We start from the raw sequence: 18,745 nt of genomic DNA on the forward strand, positions 1-18,745 counted from the left end.
CAGGAGGCTGAGATCAGAAGATCACAGTTCAAATCCAGCTCAGGCAGAAAGTCTTCAAGACTTTCAAGTCTCCATCTCCAATTAATCAGCAAAATAGCTGGACTTACAGGTGTAGCTTTGACAGAACACCAGTGATTGAAAAGCCAAGTAAGAGATAGAGATCTTGAGTTCAAGTCCCAATATTGGCATGAGCATTCACACACACACACACACACACACACACACACACCACTACCACCACGATGAAGAAGAAGAAGAAGAAGAAGAAGAAGAAGAAGAAGAAGAAGAAGAAGAAGAAGAAGAAGAAGAAGAAGAAGAAGAAGAAGAAGAAGAAGAAGAAGAAGAAGAAGAAGAAGAAGAAGAAGAAGAAGAAGGAAGAAGAAGAAGAAGGGGGAAGAGGGGAAGAGGGGGAGGGGAGGGGGAGGGAGAGGAGGAGGGGGAGGGGGAGGAGGAGGAGGAGGAGGAGAAGGAGGAGGAGGAAAAGAGGAAGAGGTGGTGGTGGTGGCAGCAGCAGCAGTGGTTGCAGCTGCTAATATCAAGGGCAAGTTTTGTTAGAATTGGTACTGAAGGGCTAAACATCCATAGAAACAAACAAAGTTACACAAGCCACTCTTGCTTGAATTTAAATGAAATGAATAAAATGCTTCAAGTAATACTTTAAGATACCATATAATAATTCCAAGACCTCTAGTTCCTAAAAATATAATTTCAAAATCCTTTTGGTTTAAAGATCCAGGCTAGATGACATATTCCTATATTTCCAGCACTCAGGAAGCTGAGGCAGGTGGATGGCCTTCTGGGCTACATGTGAAGCCTCGCTACAAAAGACAGAAAAACAGAAGCAAACAAATAAAAGAGAAAGAAAGTCAGAATCACAGATTTGGAATTATTTATTGACACAAAATGGAAATGTCTACTCTAGGACATTAAAATAAAGAAAATAAGTTATCAAACGAATGATTGGGATAGATAAGGTTTTGGACACTTACTGAAGTCCATGGCATGTTGACAATGCAACAAATGAAGCAGGATTTCCTCGGATCTGGCCCTGGTAGTAACAGTGCTCTCCTCCCTGAAAATAGAAACAGAAGCCATAAGCCTTTGCCACCCACGGGGAGAATCTGCCATGTCCTTTCACGGGGCTGCTCACACTGCAGCTCCGTATTACAGATCTGAACAGGATTTCATTATTCCGATTCGTATTACCAAACCAATTCCAACAGAACTATTCAGAAACATTCCTTGTAAACTGACTAGAAATCAAGATAGGGACATAAATGTTGTCTGAACTTTGCTCTTATGTACGTGCAATTAGAGGAAGAAAGAAACAGATATTGAAATACTCATTTGTATTTGAGAAAGTTTAAATTTCTTCCTTTTTCATTCATTTGTTCATCCATTCATTCCTTCTTCCTTCTTTGCTTCCTCTCTCCCTTCCTCCCCCTAGTTTTGAGAGATTCAACCCTGAGTACCAGGAGCAAACCAATGCTTTCACATGGAGCTATATAAAAAGTAATATAAATCATGTAATAGTCACTAACCTATCCCAATGGAGGGAACTTGAGTTTTTATAACTTTTGCATCAAAACCTGAGCACCAGATAGACAAATTTAGGCTATTCTTTTGTCAAACCAGTAACTCTTTTACTGGTAAGTAGTCTGAGGATGGGGTTTGACATGAAGAGAGATTCGCTTCCTTAGACTAAATGTGGCCAGAGAAGGACCCAGTAATTTGTCTACCTTCTTACACTGAGTGCTACTCAGTGTGAGCCGGAGACCATCAGGACTGGGGCCATCAGGAGCTTGTACAATCTCAGGCCAGACCACAGACATACTACATCAAAACCTGCACTTTACCAAGGCTAAAGAACTCATATGCACATTGAAAGTTGAGGAGTTATGCTCTGAATGATCTTTTTCCATTCTTCCTGCAATCTATACCTTCAGTAGCTAGAGGCTTCTCATTAAATTGACTCACTGGTATACTAAAGAGAGAACTATGAAGGACTGACAGTAAAGGGGCAAGATTGTTAGTTTAAGGGTTGACTCCACTTAAAATACTCAAGGTTTGTCAAAAGGAAGGGAGAGGACAGGGTTGAAGACAATCTCTTTATAAGAGCTCCAAGCCAAACAGCCCAGTTGCTATTGTTGCTCATGACATAATCCCATGGGAACTGGTAACTCTCAGCTTTGGAGAGAAAGTAGAGAGCAGGCAAAATGACAGACAATGCAATTCATGACATTACCCACTCTACATACTCAGAGGAGTCACTGAGCATCATGAATGGGGGGGTTGTGCTTAGATTTGATGGAGCAGATAGAGTGATCCTTTACAAGGAATGTAATCTAAAAAGTTGTAGGTAATGAGGGAAACAAAGAAACAAATCCTAGATAAGATAGGAAGACATAAGGAAAGTTGATTCAGTTTAAATATTAAAAGCCTGAATTATCAGCTTATTTACCTTCTAAGCTTTGTAATCTCAAGAAAGTTATAGAAATTACTAGTTTCTCAGTCTCCTCATCAATAAAATGGGGAAAATAATCTCAAAGGGCTTTCATAAGGATTAAAGAAGCACACACACACATATACACACACACAGAGTCATGAAGCATTTGAAATAATGTTTGCATTCAGTAAATATTTGCTGTTATTATAACTATTTTATGACATCCAGATATCAGGGGCTCATGCCAATAATCCTGAATCATGAAGTTGTGATATGAAGATTATGGTTTGAACCTAGCTTGGGCATTAAGTCCAAAGACTTTCCAGTTAACCAGTGAAAGGACTGGACTGAAGGTGTGACTTAAGTAGTAGAACACTACCTTTGAGCAAAAAAGTGGAACAAGAGCTCAAAGCCATAAATAAATTCAAGCCCTGGTGCTGGCACAAACACACAAACATAATAATGATTATGTGTCAATTATTGTTTTACTCCATTTATCCCTAAACACAATCACATTTAATCCTCACATCAGCCTTAAAAGAAATATTATTATCCCTATTCTACACAAAAGGCTCCAACTAAGGCAGTCCATTTAGGAAGTTATCAACAGAGGTGACAAAAAGCCTAACAGTACTTAAGAGTTGGCTCTAGAGTCTGTGTGTGATCCATGCACTGCAAATCTAAGTTTTACCCTAAGACTAATTTGTTCTACTTCACTTTTCCCTTTATGATTCTAGTAAGGACAAGAGTACATTTATAGCTTAAATGTCTTCCATTGGATTGTTAGATGGTGAATGCTTTATAATTAGATTCTAAGTGCATGAGATGACATTATGATTAGGGTGAGGCTGACTTCCTGGACTCATTTGATTGGACCTGAAATCAACACTCTAGCTTCAAACTGGCCAGACAGGAAAGGTCATCAGTCAATCAGGATACCTTGCCAGAGAAAGAATTCTGCTTAAATGTTTCCCTAGATTGCACAATGATGAACTAACCCAGATCTTCTCTCTCAGAGGCTTAAGACTATAGAAAACAACAAAGCAAAAAGATAGGAGAAACAAAGAAAGTAAAACACACAGAAACAAAAAAGATAATCATAAGAATTACAACATCAAATCAGAGAAACATAGGAAGCCAGTAGTCACTATAAGAAGGAGAAAAATGCCAAGGGCAAAGCCTATGAGAGAGGATGTGTAAGTAATTAAAGTTTTTAAAAATATAAACTCTGGAAAAGTCATGTTACACTTATTAAAAAGACAAAATTCCTTTTTAAAATCATTCCTCCATTATATTAGGGAATGTTAGAAGATTAGATAATAGAAAACAATATTTCACTAATTATTGATTCAGAGAAATAGGAACTGATCCAAAAACAGCATATGATCAGACCCCATCTGCACAAATGCCTAACACTGCGAAGGCAGAGCAGAGCTCAATGTGGTTGAATCATGACTGAATGTTTCCATGACACTCCAGGAGAAGCATAAACACCAAAGGGAGAAAATCTCCTCAGCTCCAGCTCCAGCTCCAGCTACTATCATTTTTCAGACCCCGATTGGTAGTATACATATCTCTTTTAAATAATAGTAGAAATCTATTTTTTCTTACAATATATTTCTCAGATATTATTTGCCATCAGTCAAAATTTACTTCAACTAAGAAGTAACGAAAACTTTTTTCTTTTAAATATCTGGAAATTTTTTAGTCCAAGATGTTTTAATGTTATAATCTATATGAATCTATTATCAAATTATTAAAATAAACTTAATTGATTTTCTAATTTAAGTAATTATCTTAGTCTATCTTTAAATTATACATACTTGCAGCAAAAAAGAATTTATAGCTTACACAGTAAAGAGTAACCAGACCACTTACCTACAGTGTACAGTTTCCTTCCTAGAAGGGAAGCGTTTTGACAGATTTTTTAAATTTTAATTTTATTGTCAAGATGACATACAGAGGGGTTACAACTACATACGTAAGGCAATGAGTATATTTCTTGTCAACATTGTTACCCCCTCCCTCGTTTCCCTCCCACTCTCCCTCCCTGTAATGCCTCACATACGTAAGGCAATGAGTATATTTCTTGTCAACATTGTTACCCCCTCCCTCGTTTCCCTCCCACTTTCCCTCCCTGTAATGCCTCTGCCCAAGTTGTAAAGTTGTCTTGTGAATATCGCTGCTGCATTGGTTCGTCCTTTGTCCTTTGTTTCACCATTTTGTGGTTCTCCTTCCCTTCCCTGATTCAGATAAAAGTATATACAATACACAGGGTACCAAGCATTTTGACAGATTTTTGTGCAAATATCAGGAACACACCATGCACACATAATGTACACATACATCTGCAAGCAACCTTTTAAGTGTGCAAATTGTTTTATCCTGTGTGTACCATTCCATCCCTTTTGACTTTTTCCCTCTTAAAGCATACCTTGGCATTTTTCTTTATCAATACCTCATTCCTGAATGGTGGCATAATATTCCATCATAGAAGTGAACCATAATGCATTTATACAATCCTATACTAATAGATAGTGAGAAAATCTAACTTTGTTATAAACAATGTTGTGATAAACACCCTTTTACATATTTACATGCACATATGTCAGTTTATATATGTCAGATTATCCATAAAGGGATCAAAGAAGAAAAGAGCCTTTTAAACTGTAATAAGTATTTAAGGGGATAAATGTAATTGAACTTTTTTGAAATGTGTCTTAAAATATTTGGTAGGGAGGGAGGAGGGTTGGGGGAGGGGGTGGGAGGGAGGATGGGATGGGAAGTGGAAACAAAGGAGGAGACTACAATGCTTGATAAGAAACGTACTCATTATCTTGCCCATGTAATTGTAACCCCTCTGTACAGTATTTTCACAATAAACCAAAGAACTATTTTATTTTTCAATTATATATTTTCATAAAGACCACAGAATTAAGCCAACTTCTTCCAATCCTTTACCAATGATAAAGTATCTCCACATCTTTCTATAACTATTCAGGATCAGATGTTTTAAGGAAGCAGCTACTACATTTGATAATATAAGACATGTTGAAGGAAAAGAGAAAAGCTAGTACATCCTAACAGAGATAGGCTCTTTATCTGGCTGTCAATCATAGTTTTATTCCTTATTGCTTCTTTTGTTCTAAAAATAAAACCATTGTTCTTAAAATTTTCCCCACACTGTTTGATGTAATAACAGTCATAATACAAGAATTATGATTACAGATGTTTATTTTTAGCTAATCAGATGGTTATAGCTGAAAGATCTGCCTCTATAAAAAAAAACAAGCTATATAACAATTCATGTGATTAGTTATTAGTTAATCTTCCCAGTAGAAAAAAAAGGCTTATTGCAATTTTTATTCTATTCTATAGAAGTCAAGTGATCATTTATTGTGGAACTTAAAGACATATCCCATTTTATTAGACAGCCAACATTATCTCATAAGGTAAAAGGAATTCAATGAGATGATAACACAAACGGATGTACACAGCCTGGATTACAGAATGATGAAAACCCACAAAATAGAACAGCATCAGGGTCACAGCTATCTTCTCTCCATCCAGATTCTTACAGGAAAATTCAAGTACTTTTCAGCTCCAAGATAGTCCAGGGTGACATTCTCTAAAATGCTTAGATTCCCTCCTCCTCACACATTTCCCTCCTCTATATGTTCATTTTTTTAACCTATGCTACATGTCTTTCTACTTGCATTTCTGTCTTGACTTATTCATCAAGCAGACTATAGTCTCTCCTCTTAAGGAAGCTCATTAGCTCAATCTGGGTTTATAGCCCCAAATGTTCTTTTGAAGAAACTCTTGAACCTTCAGTTCCTTGTCAGTAAAATAGGCATAATATCCAGGCAAGCTGCATCACCAGGGAAGGCGGGGGTTCCTTCAAGATACCAAACTGAAGTACCCTGTAAACTTTCATGTAGAGGTGAGGGTACAGTAAGGCAGCATTTCTTGAGTGAGGGAAGCTACAGTGTCTTCTGAGCTATGAATTTCATTCTTTAAATACTAGTAGCAATTTCAGAAGTCAGATGTGGATGGGGCTAGAAAGGTGGCTCAGTGGTAGAGCGCTTGCCTTGCATGCCTGAGGCCCTGGGTTCGATTCCTCAGCACCACATAAGCAAAAAGCAAAAAGCCGAAGTGGCACTGTGGCTCAAGTGGTAGAGCGCTAGCCTTGAGCTGAAGAGCTGAGGGACAGAGCCCAGGCCCAGGGTTCAGGCCCCAGGACCAGACCCCCCCCCCCAAAAAAAAAGTCAGCTGTGGTGGAACATGCTGCTAATCCCAGCATTCAAGAGGCAGGGACAAAAGGATCTCTAGTTTGAGGCCAGTTTGGTTTGTTAGCAAATCCCTGACTCAAAGAAAAGATGGAATAATTCAGGGCAGGAGTTATAATGCAAATTTTAAATGTCTGGCACAGAAAGTTTCTTTAGAAAGCTCTTACATAAGATTCCCAAATCTACATTTTTAACAAAAACTTCATTTTTTTAATTCCCTGAATAAATACAATTACCTGACTAGCATAAAAAAAAATCCTGATGGGCAGGCCATTTCTCCAAATCAATCCTATCATTATTTCTTGGGATAGGGTATAGGCATCAGTATTTTTAGATAAAGACAAGTAGACATTCAGAATCTATGCATTATGTTACTTGTTTTGGTGCTGAAAATTGAACGCAGAAGCTCAAGCTCTAAGCACATACATGACCACTGAGATCTATCCCAAGCCTGCATTGTTTCAATATTCATTGATGAGCACTTAGAAGTTACAGCAATTATAAATAAAAAGTAAAACATGTTAAAAACTAACAAAAATGCACCTGATAAAAGGAACATGTTTTATTGAAAAGATACATGAATCCTATCAGAAAAAAAATATAGGTAAGACAGTGTAGCAAAATTTTGTACATGACAAAAATGCTACAGATTATAATAAAAGTGATAACAAAAGAGATAATGTCATTAGAAGATGATGAACACTGCAAAATACCTGGGCCATAACTTTCTAATGAGTTTGTGAGTTAAAAAAAAAAAAAGGAAAAAAGAAAAAGAAACCACTAGGGAAACAGCAAGCTCAAAATCTATTTTTATTATTCTGCATGAGTTTTCCCTTATACTGATTTCCCCTGGGTGACATCATTTGTGGAAAACAAAATATGAAAACTATCATATGGTGTTTCTCAGAGCTACAGCTCACAGGTGCTCTATATGAGCAATTGTTCACATCTTTTTGAGATGCCATGGATTTCCAAAAGGGATGATATTGATGTACTTCCTATTTTGTACACCTCTAGCAATCATCTGATTGTTTCTACATGGCTTATAGTAAAATCTCTTCTTTATTATTTTCCTAGGACTGATGTAACAAATTACCAAAAATTGGGTGGGTTCAATACAACAGAAATTTATCTCTCATATTTTGGGAAATTAGAGGTCTGAAATCAAAATGTTGGCAAAGCCATGCTTCCTCTGAAAGTGCTAAAGAGAAAACCAAATTCTCTTAACCTCTAGTGATTAGCATCAAGCTTGGCATTGCTTGTATTGTAGGTACATCTCTCAGATCTCTGCCTGAGTCTTCATGAGAGCTCTGTGTATCTGTCTGTCTACCCAAATTTCCATCTTCAAAGGATACCAGTTATTATACTAAGACACCCATCAATTTGACATGACCTTGTCTTCCCTTTAGGTATCTGAAAAGATTTTGTTTCCAAGGAAGGTCATATTTGCAAGCAAGGGGAGTATGAATGTTGTTCAATATAAGTTTGCATCTCTTTAAATGTGGATAAATAGTTTTTAATATTCATAATCCAAAGATTTTGCATCTAAGAAGTGTGCCTGGGAGGTATAGCCTAGAGACTTCTTTCACTGACCTACTAGGATTAACTTGCATCTTACTCAGCTGTAACTAGACATTCCACTTTCCCACAACTTCTTAAAAATACTGATTATTTTTACACAAATAATATGGCAAATCAAACCTTCCATTCTATTATCAAGTCAAACAGATTCCAAAATTGCTTATTTTTTAACACAGGATACTCAAGAGAAATTATTTTTTCATCTGTCAGGTTATCATTACATCCCCACTATTAAAGCAAATGTCTTATCAGGCTACTGAAAAAAAATTTGTTTCCCACAAAGTGCTCCTCAGCAACAAATTACTATAATGCAGAGAGGGTACTTATCAGGTTCTCTGAGATGTAGTTCTAAATTGGGAGTATGGAAAATCAATGTGAACCACATACAGTGACTATAAAATTATAAACTCATGAAATTACAACTTTCCAGGAAACCACTACATCATTGTACCCTTTTACAAATAATGAAATTTAAATGTTACTCTGTATAGATTTTTTAATGTAAGAGATTTATATTGCCTAAAATCTTATTCAATAATTGATTTTTAATATGAATAAGAAGAAATATAGTTAGCCATATGATAGTTACACATACACCAAAGAAAACAAATAGCAATTTGAAAATATAGGCAGAATAAAGATTTTGTAGGTGTCTTAGTACAAAAAAATAAGTGAGAGAAAAAAGCAAATTGCTTTTTCTCCATATTTGTTATGAACTTTTTTTGAAGGGGGAGGAGGAGGGCTGGTCCTGAGCTTGAATTCAGGGCCTGGGCATTGTCCCTGAGTTTTTGTAATCAAGGCTAGCTCTCTATCACTTAGAGCCACAGCTCCAATTTCAGCTCTTTGTAGTTAATAGGAGATAGTCTCATGGACTGTCCTGCCTGGGCTGGCTTTGAACTGAAATCCTCAGATCTCAACCTTCTGAGTAGCTAGAATTACAGGCATGAGCCACTGGTGCCCAGCTGACCTTATTCTTTTTTAAGTTCACTTTCACCTTATCATATTCCTATGCACTTCTTCCTCTTCTCCCCTTCTTCCTCCTGTTCCTCCTCTACCTCTTCTTCCTCCTCCTTTTTTTTTTGAAGAAGGAAAGATAAGTGGAGACATTTTAACAGACAAAGATTTTCTTACATCTCTCTTCTCTCTGGTTCCTGGAACATGACTTTCTGGGCTCTGGAACTGGACACTACAGTCAGCAGCCATTTTCACTCCTTCCAGATGGTACATCAGCCCAGAACCAGTTTAAAAGCATGGACTTTAATCAGATTAACCCTTCTTTTCTGCTACTGCCCTACGCTTATTATTTAACTGTTTTTAGTAATTTTGTTCTTGTCATCCAAAGATGCGATGAATATATGTGTGTGTGTGTGTGTATATATATATATATATATATATATCTATATATATCAGATTTCATATATCATATATATTCAGTTTTCAGAACTGATATTTATGGAGTGTTTGTGACATACAAAGCTCAGGCAATTGTCTGTTTTATTTGTTTAACATAAGCAGAAATGAAGCACAGAAAGTATAAGCATAGTGTGTAAGGTCCACAGATATGAACTGGAAAAGTCATAATCTGATCCCAGGATTTGGAAGTCTGAGGCTAGACAATTTTGAGTTCCAAGCCTGCTTGAGCTAGGTAGTAAGTTCCAGTCTAGCCTAAGTTACAGAGTGAGGCCTTGTCTCAAAAATTAAAAACAAAAGGCAAAAATAAGTAAATAAATAAATAAATCCATCAGGTCTTATGTTTGGGCCTATCAAGCCCTAACAGTGTTCTTAGTCTCTGGGGTTTTGTTGTTTTTGTTTGTTTTGTTTTGTTTTACTGCTTCGACTACAGCTTTACCCAAGACTTAGAAAAAAAGAAAGTAATGACTATTAGGTCTACTATTACTTCTATAATACTATTCAAGACATTTAAACTTTTTAACAATTTAATGGCTTTGAGAAGAGAGCACTACTCTTTCCAAAGTTCTAACTACTATTCGGAATGCCTATTGATTCCATTCACAACCACCAAGCAAGCACTCAGGGTGCTTAAGAATTTGGACTTGTTTATTCTTCCCTAAATCCCTACTGTCAGCTTTCTAACACTTAAACACCATAAGCTGAGTGTTTAGAAATTTCCTATGGGGCTAATCAAGACTACCTTCATCTACTTGTTTTTCTACTTCATTGGTACAAAGAAGATTTGCCAGGAGAAAACATTAAACAGAGCCCTTATCAATTAGCAGCCCCCAAATTGCTATACTCACTATTCAATAATTAGGGTACTTATTGCTAATCTTTACTATCTGTTCTTATTTTTGTAGTAACCAGCTATTCCTGGAAAGCAATTGTTTTTTTTTCCTAATTAAAAAAAAATGGTTTAGGACATCACCAAAAGGATAAGCTGTGATTGTGAGTATACTTCAAGCAAGCTAAAATGTATTGAAAATAACACGGTTCAACTTCCCATTCAGTCGCAACTTCTCTCATAATAGTTCGCACTGATTTCAAAAAAGAAATTTCACCAGAATATACACAATGATTTTAAATAAAAAGGTTGGGTTTATAATTAGGATTAAAATAAAAACTCATTCTATTATATATAATCAAGTAGTTCTATACATAGAAATTCCATTACTTAGTGCTACTTTGATGTTTCCTTTAAGTTTATGCCTGGGAATGTCTTTTAACTCTGTGGATAACATTTTTCATATTAACAGATGAAATAATTCTTTATATTCTTGATTGAGGGGAAAGAAATCTTACACCAAAGAGAAATTAAGAATCCTTTCTACTCAAACAGCTTACAAACAGGGCTTAGGAGCAGAACTCACGCTGACAGCAGCTGTCACTTTTCATTTTTCCTTACTCCCAGCACTAGGATGCCTGCCTGACCTGTATCAACTGGTAATGGGCCAGTATATTTCCTTCAGGCTAGAGGGTTAAGCCTATGTGCGATCTTTACAATGCCATTAAGGCAGCTGATACATTATACATGATGATGGACCTAGAGCAACCTTACTTCAGTCCCAAAGGAAAGCAACATTTACGTAAATCCCCAAAGATTTTGTTTCTTTAAAATGCAAAGAGAATGGAATCATGAAAGCTGAGACTTTCCTGAAACCACACTGATTTCAGTAGGGTAGAGGAGCATATGTCTGCCTGAGCCTGCCAGGGAAAAATGCATGTACCATCATGGAGGAGATAATATGCAGATGCCTGGTGGCAGACAAAAGGTAGTTAGGTAATACACCTATAATAACTAAAGCTACATGTGAGGGAGAAACAAATATTTTCTCACGTTTTTTTTCATTAAATGTAGGTAGTTCTTTTATTCTCGTTCTGTGTGGAAGAAGGATGGGTTGAGAAGTGGCTGGGGGGGGAGTGGAGAAGGGAAGAGAAAAGAAAGAAATAGGTATTTATTTTTACTTTTTAAATTTTTATTCTCTTTAAGTAGTTGTACAAAGGGATTTCCATTCAACAAAGCAGCTTATAAATACAATGAGTCTTGATCAGTGTCACTCGTTTCCTCATTTTTCTTAATTTTATATTATAAGCCTTGAATTTTTGTGCTGCGTTTCCTCCCCTCCCCCCTCCCACCCCGCCAAGATTCAACTATGTCTCTTCTGTTCTCTCAGCAAGAGGATGATATGTTTTGATTTGGTGACACTTGTCCATTAAACCTCACATTTTTTCCAGATGTAGATCCATAGGCCTAAGACAGGCATAAGAAAAGAGCCATGTGTTTGTCATGTGTAAGACAGCAATATATTTCAAACCGCCATAGTTTAGAAGTCACAATGCTCCCCAGTAATGAACAATACACAATCCAATTTCTACACAGAACAAAGAAGAGCTAAAAATAATCCCATGAAAAAATGGTTGAAAAGAAAATAGGACATGCTTTGAAGACATTTAGTTTTCTTTTAGAATAATGGAAATATTATACTGGAAAAACTGAGACTCACCTAGTCTAAATTACTACATAGTCAAGTAATGGCTTACTAAATAAACAATTGCAAAAGAAGATGTAATTGCAAATCACAAATTGTCTAAATGGTGTCGTTAAAATATTTGCAATCTAATATCCTTTTGCTATTATGCTTGTTTCCATAGAGTCTTTAGAGTATGGATGGGTAAAATCATATTCCTAATGTCAGACTTTCTGACTTCAAATTCTTAGTTCAATTTTCATGACTCAATTTACTCATCTGTAATATAAGTGTACTGAGGGATTCCAGAACAAATGTGGAACATATTCACTAATGCCAATCACATTGTAAATGCCATGCCTGTGTTTGTTATTACTCCAACAATTACTGATACTTTTCTCTCCATCCTTTGTGGTAGATAAATATTTTGAGAATGTAATAATTATTAATTTGTAAAAATACAAAGTTTTACCTGAGTGCTGGTGGTTCATACATGTAATCCTAGGCTGAGGTCTGAGGATCACAGTTTGAAGCTAGACTGAGCAGGAACTCTCATGAGATTCTTATCTCCAATTAACCACCAGAAAACTTAGAAGTAGATCTGTGGCTCAAGTGGTAGAGTATTAGCCTTGAGCCAAAAAAGTTCAGGGATAGCACCTAAGCTTTGAATTTAAGTCCCAGAACTGGCAAAAAGAGAGCATGAAAAAAAGAGAAAAAGAAACAGAGAGAGAGAGAGAGCGAGAGAGAGAGAAATACAGAAGCAGAAAGACAGAAAATAATGTAAAATGGGAACACAGAAAGTCATTCTATTTTTTAATGCCATTAAATGGAGAGAATAAGCTACAAGTAGCCATATTAAGGAAGCACAATAAGTTTGTATTTGTAAGCAAAGAGGCTAAATCTTCCAAGTAACTAGTATTAAACTAGTAAATATGAACCAATGAAATTAGCTCCCTAGGATCCTCATACCTTGGCCATCAAAAATGGTTTTTTTTTTCACAGCTACACTTTTGTTCTGGACTTAAAATACCTTTGTGAAAATATTATAAATTTTGAAGTAACAGAGAAAACTGAGTTTTCCTCCTGATTCAATTTTAAAGTTAAAGTATTTTTTAAATGAGCAGCAGGTCAAACCCACAACACCCAAAGGACTAGGTTTCCTGTGCTGGTCTTATTTGTAATTAGGGAGTGATCTCTAAATAACAAGATCCTGGAACTAAATCCCACTATCATCCCTGAAATTCAGTTCAATAATTCATCATATTACCATAAGATGAAATCTGTTTTGCATTTTGAAAGTATAGTTGTCATTCTTACAAAATATTTTGTATATGAAGTTAAAAAAATAATATCATGTCAGTAGCCAAATGCTAACAAAATCATTAAAATATAATAAAATTTAAGCTGGGCATCAAGGTGCATACCTGTAATCCCAGCATTCAAAAGGCTAAGACAAGATGATCAAGTGTTTGAGGCCAGACTGGACTTCATAGTAAGACTATGCCTCATAGTAAGTAAATAAATTACAAGAATAATATTAAGAATTTAGAACAGGTATAATTATAGCTAATAACTAACTGTTTATGTATGGAGAAGATGTGCTGACATAAATCCTTCTTAAAATCAACTTTCCAGGGTATGTTGATTTAGTGATGGTCCAGGTAAGTAAGTATTATCCAAATGTCTATCCAAGTGAACATAATTTAAGACATAAATAATGTTTCTTCAATATAAGACAGTGATGCAGATGAGAAAGATACCTAGGAATTTAAATGCTGCTGCTGAGTTGCTCTTCAAAGAAAAAAGAAACAAACAACATAATATAGAAAAATCCTTTTTATAGATCACTTGGCAACTGTGGCTATTTCTTGCATTGCCCCTCACAGACAGCCTCCAAAACAACAAGATAAACTAAGAATCCACTTGAAAAATAAAAACACATCTCTACCAGAGAATGGTATAGAGGGCACTGTACTAATGCATGCAGCAAAATTTCCTGCACATCAAAGCCTGGTTTTCCTTTTCTTCTTAATCGCCTACTGTTCTTGTTTTATAGAAAGAACAAAGATTCTGTATGGTAATGCACTTTTGAAAATCAATAAGGAAACTCAATACCCAGGATAAGCAAAAGCAGATTAACCCCTGTGTACATCTTTTTGGCTCCAAGAAAAATATATGAGATGCTCTGAATGTGTAATAAGTATTTTTTTTCTTGCCTGGGACCAAAATTGAAATAATTCAAGTGTTCCTTGCTAATATGTAATCAAATTTGAGAAAAAATCACTTTGAATCTTAAATTAGGCTTCTGTCATTTTTACAAAGAAGTAGAAAAAGCAGAATGAGGTTACTAAATAACAATTTACATGTTAGATAAAATAAATTCTGGTATTAATGAAAATTGAGAACATTTTTTAGCTCAAGAAAGGTATCTACAATATTATATAACACCACAAAATAATTAGTGGTGTTTTTCTACCAATAAAAAAAAGGTGAAAAGTATGCTAACACACTGTGTAACTTTTGAATTATTATAATGTTAGATATTACTCTCCTTGTAGCAAAATCTAGCAACTCAGACTAAAGAAATCTTAAATACAAGTAATTTTTATTGATGTTGTTCAGGCTCAAGGAAACGATGAAATTCTAGAAATATCTGTTGTCCTCAAAGCCACCATATTTAAATTTTTCTAAGTGATTTCTTACAGCTGTCCTCAGAGTATAATTTTTCCTGTTCTTAGTACGTTCATTGAGGAATATAAAATGATTAAGTCAGAATATAAAAGAGGATCTCTTCTTAATGAGCTGGAAATCTGACTTTAAAAAAGTAAGTGCAAAGGCATTTGGAGACTCTGCAAGTAGCACAGGTGTCCAAAGAAAGAGGGTATTTGTGCCAGGTTACAAGTCTTGTGTAGAGCTCCAACCCAAGGAAGGGAAGATGGATAGGAACAGCAGGCAAAGCTGTTCTGTAGAAAAACTGACTTTCTCCTAGAGTGTAAACCGATTTCTCTTTTACTGTTTCAAGAAATGATAGTGGTCTTTTCAGTTTTGCCTCAAAGCTATTTTCAATAGAAATTTTAATACATTTAATCGGAATAAAGTTTCCTGGATTCACAATAACCTCTCTCATCTTTCAGTAGACACTTTCTTCAGTACCCAGCATTCTTCAATATCTTTACCTACCTCCAGACTTCAACCTTGTTCCACATGCTTTGTATTCAGATCCATCTTTCTACTGCACCATAAGCATCATTAAGACTTTGAGACAATGAGAATCAAATGTACCCAATTCCATGAGTAATAACTAGCAAATGCCAGCCCAATACCAGTATTAAATAGTGAGTGTCTGCTCACATACTCAACCTACAGGTTTAGGATCCTAATCTGAAGATAAGATGGAATGCTCATAAATAGTATATTATCAATACTGGCTACCGATTACCATAAAAGATCAAAAACTTTAACAAAAAATACCATCAATTGGTGAAAAAGCACATAATATCTCTACAGTAGTATCTATTTCTACTTTTTTGTTGCTGTTGTTTGGGTTTTTTTCCCCTGTTGTTTGCGTTTTGAGACAGGATCTCATACCATAGCCCAGACTAGCCTTAAACTCAAGGTACCCCTACCCCTCTGTCTCCTGAAGGCTGAGGTGATTAGCCTGCTCCACCCTAGCAGGCTAATTTTCACTTTTTGACCCCAAGGGAATCTGCTTCCTCCAACATCATGTGCCTTGTATATAAAAAGAATTATGTTTCAAAACATGTTGTCAGGAGTTCTTTCCTTAGATGTTCATTCAAGGAAAAAATAAGACAAGCTTTGGACAGACGTCTTTCTCATTTTTTTTTTTTCATCATAAAACTACTCAAATACTATGACATCACAAAACTATACAAATGTGTAACAAAGTTTGAGAGAAATGGCTAAAGAATATTTAAGCCACTAATTCAGCTTAACAATTAATGACTATAAGGTACCAGTAATTGTTAGAAACCTCGAAAATGAATTTGATTTTTATATAAAAAGGACAAAATATATCTGACTTATAGATATACTTGTATGGATATTCTATTTTAGGTAATATGGAATATATGAATATATGGTGTAAGTGGTGGATCTAGAGTTGGATAACCTAGATTCAAATAATTGTTCAATTATCCCATCTTACAGTCCACAAGCCAAGTGCTTCGGTGTCTACAAAGTAAGATAACAGTTCTGTTCATAATCAGACAATGCAATACATATGATTTTGTGTGCCCATTACATCACTACAGCATTTAGCAAAACATGTTAGATGTTATCACTATTAGAATTATAAGACTGAGCCTACATAAATTGAGGTTTCAACTAACCAGAATAGTACTGACCATTTTTGAGTTCTAGGACAAGCTAACTATAAAACAGCAAACTGTGTAGTTTAGACTCTGTTGCCACTATTTTTAAATTCAAGTTTCTTTTGTTTTCAAATATAAAGCCATAGTTCTCTAGCACCAAATAAAAATAACGTTCCAAGGCATTTTGATTAGTTGAGATTTTACTTAAAATTCTTCAAAGTTCTCCCTAAAGAGAGGGATAAATTTTTAAACTTAATCTTCTTTCTCTCTCCTTTTGTTTGTTTGCCTTTCTTTCTTCTTTCTTTTCTTTTCTTCTTTCTTTCCTGTATTTTCTTTCTCTTGCTTTCTCAATATCTTTATCTCTCTCCCTCCCTCCTTCTCTTCCTTCTTCCCTTCCTTCCTTCTTTCCTTCCTTTCCTTCCTTTCATTATTTCTTTTCTTCCCTCTCTCTTCCCTCCTTCCTTTCATTGTGCTAAGGTTTGGATTCAGGGACTCCTGCTTTCTTGGAAAGCATTCTTCCGCTAGAGCCATGCCCTGAGCTCTTTTTGCTTTGGTTAATTTTCAGGTAGGGCTCGTCCTTTTTGCTTAGTGCCAGCCTTGAACCTAAAACAGGTTCTGCCTAGCGGGGATTAAGGAAGTTCAGTTGTTGAGAAAGTATTCCTAACTCTTTTGCACAGGCTGGCCTGCAATCATGATCATCCCATTTCTAACTCTGTTGGAACTGTAGACATGCCAGGCCCTAGAACTTAGTTTTCAAGTGATCAATTACACTGCAAGTGAAATTTGAAATTAATATATATCTTATTAAAGGAGCAAAAAGCAGGTAAGTTTTCTGCATAAACTTTATAACCACTGGGAGGGGACAAATGTTTTAAAATAATTAGTAGAACTTTAAAATCAGGGCTATGCCTAACTAAATGATCAGGATAAAAGTTCCATGGCGATCTTTTAATCCTATTTCCTGAGTGAGAAGCAGGAAATATTTCTCTTTTCTTTCTATTTCTCACTACTTTGTTCGAGATAAATCCTTGATAAAATTTACACAAAAAACGTCTGCCTTTATTAATGCATAAAAGACCCTGCAGATAATATAAAATGTTATGTTAAGTAGTAATCGCTAAGATATACTTGAGTATACCTTAGGTATACTCCACACTGAGAAACTGATAAGGATAAACAATCTGGTTTCCTCATCATATAACTGCAAGGAGGAACAAATAGAAAGATAAAATTTAAAGTTTATTTTATTTTATTTTTATTTTTTATTTTTTTGTCGGTTGTGGGGGCTGAACTCTGGGCCTGGGCACTGTCCCTCAGCTCTTCAGCTCAAGGCTAGCACCCTACCACTTGAGCCACAGCACCACTTCTGGTTTTTTCTGCATATGTGGTGCTGAGGAATCGAACCCAGGGCCTCATGTATGCGAGGGCAAACTTAAACTGTAGTGATACATCTATGGGATTAAACTATAGACATCAGTACAGAAATGTTCCCATAAAAGTTGGGACCATGTTTTCCAGTATAACAAGAAGAGGCCAGGCTTAGGACATAGTCACAAAGGCTCTATGGCTTGAACCAGGAGGTGGTAATGTGTTAGTAGTTCATCAACTCATCCATTGTTTTATGTGCACTTTTGTGTTCAGGTTATATTTCATAATTTAAATGTTGATTTTTCACAAATTAAAATTCTATGATATCTGGGTATGGTGGCGTGTACCTTTAGTCCCAGCACTCCACAGGCTAAGGTACAGGATGATGAGTTCAAGGTTACATAAAAAGGCCTGTGTCAACAAGGAAAAAAGGAAGAAAAAACAATCTCTAAAAACAAGCAGATCCATTTAATGGATTGGTTTCTAACTACTGGTTTAAATATAACATAATGATTTTGATAATAATTTGCCTCTCTTCAAGGCATGTATATATGACCATGTTTGTGATAGCAAACAGACACAAAAAATATTCTTACAGAGTTTAGCTTTGTATTCATGCATAGCTTCATTTACCTCTGTTCCAAGAAAACCATCAACTAAAAACAAGCCTGAGGCTGGGAAGGTATCTCAGTGGTAGAGTGCTTGCCTTGCAGACGTAAGGCCCTGGGTTCGATTCCTCAGCACCGCAGAAGCAGAAAAAGCCAGAAGTGGCACTGTGGCTCCAGTGGTAGAACACTAGCCTTGAGC

At 35.9% G+C, this 18,745-nt stretch overlaps 1 protein-coding gene across 1 annotated transcript in view; it reads right to left on the bottom strand.

The window, feature by feature from the left end:
* The window catches only part of Adam22 (ADAM metallopeptidase domain 22), a 184,939-nt gene that overhangs the window by 71,892 nt on the left and 94,302 nt on the right, over positions 1-18,745 (bottom strand). Inside the window, exon 5 of the mRNA XM_042684676.1 lies at positions 990-1,072. Coding sequence (XP_042540610.1) covers positions 990-1,072 — 83 coding nt within the window. The remainder of the gene's footprint in view (positions 1-989; positions 1,073-18,745) is intronic.

Source organism: Dipodomys spectabilis, unplaced genomic scaffold (genome assembly GCF_019054845.1).
Source record: "Dipodomys spectabilis isolate Male_0828 unplaced genomic scaffold, ASM1905484v1 ptg000089l, whole genome shotgun sequence".
Classification (NCBI taxonomy): Eukaryota; Metazoa; Chordata; class Mammalia; order Rodentia; family Heteromyidae; genus Dipodomys; species Dipodomys spectabilis.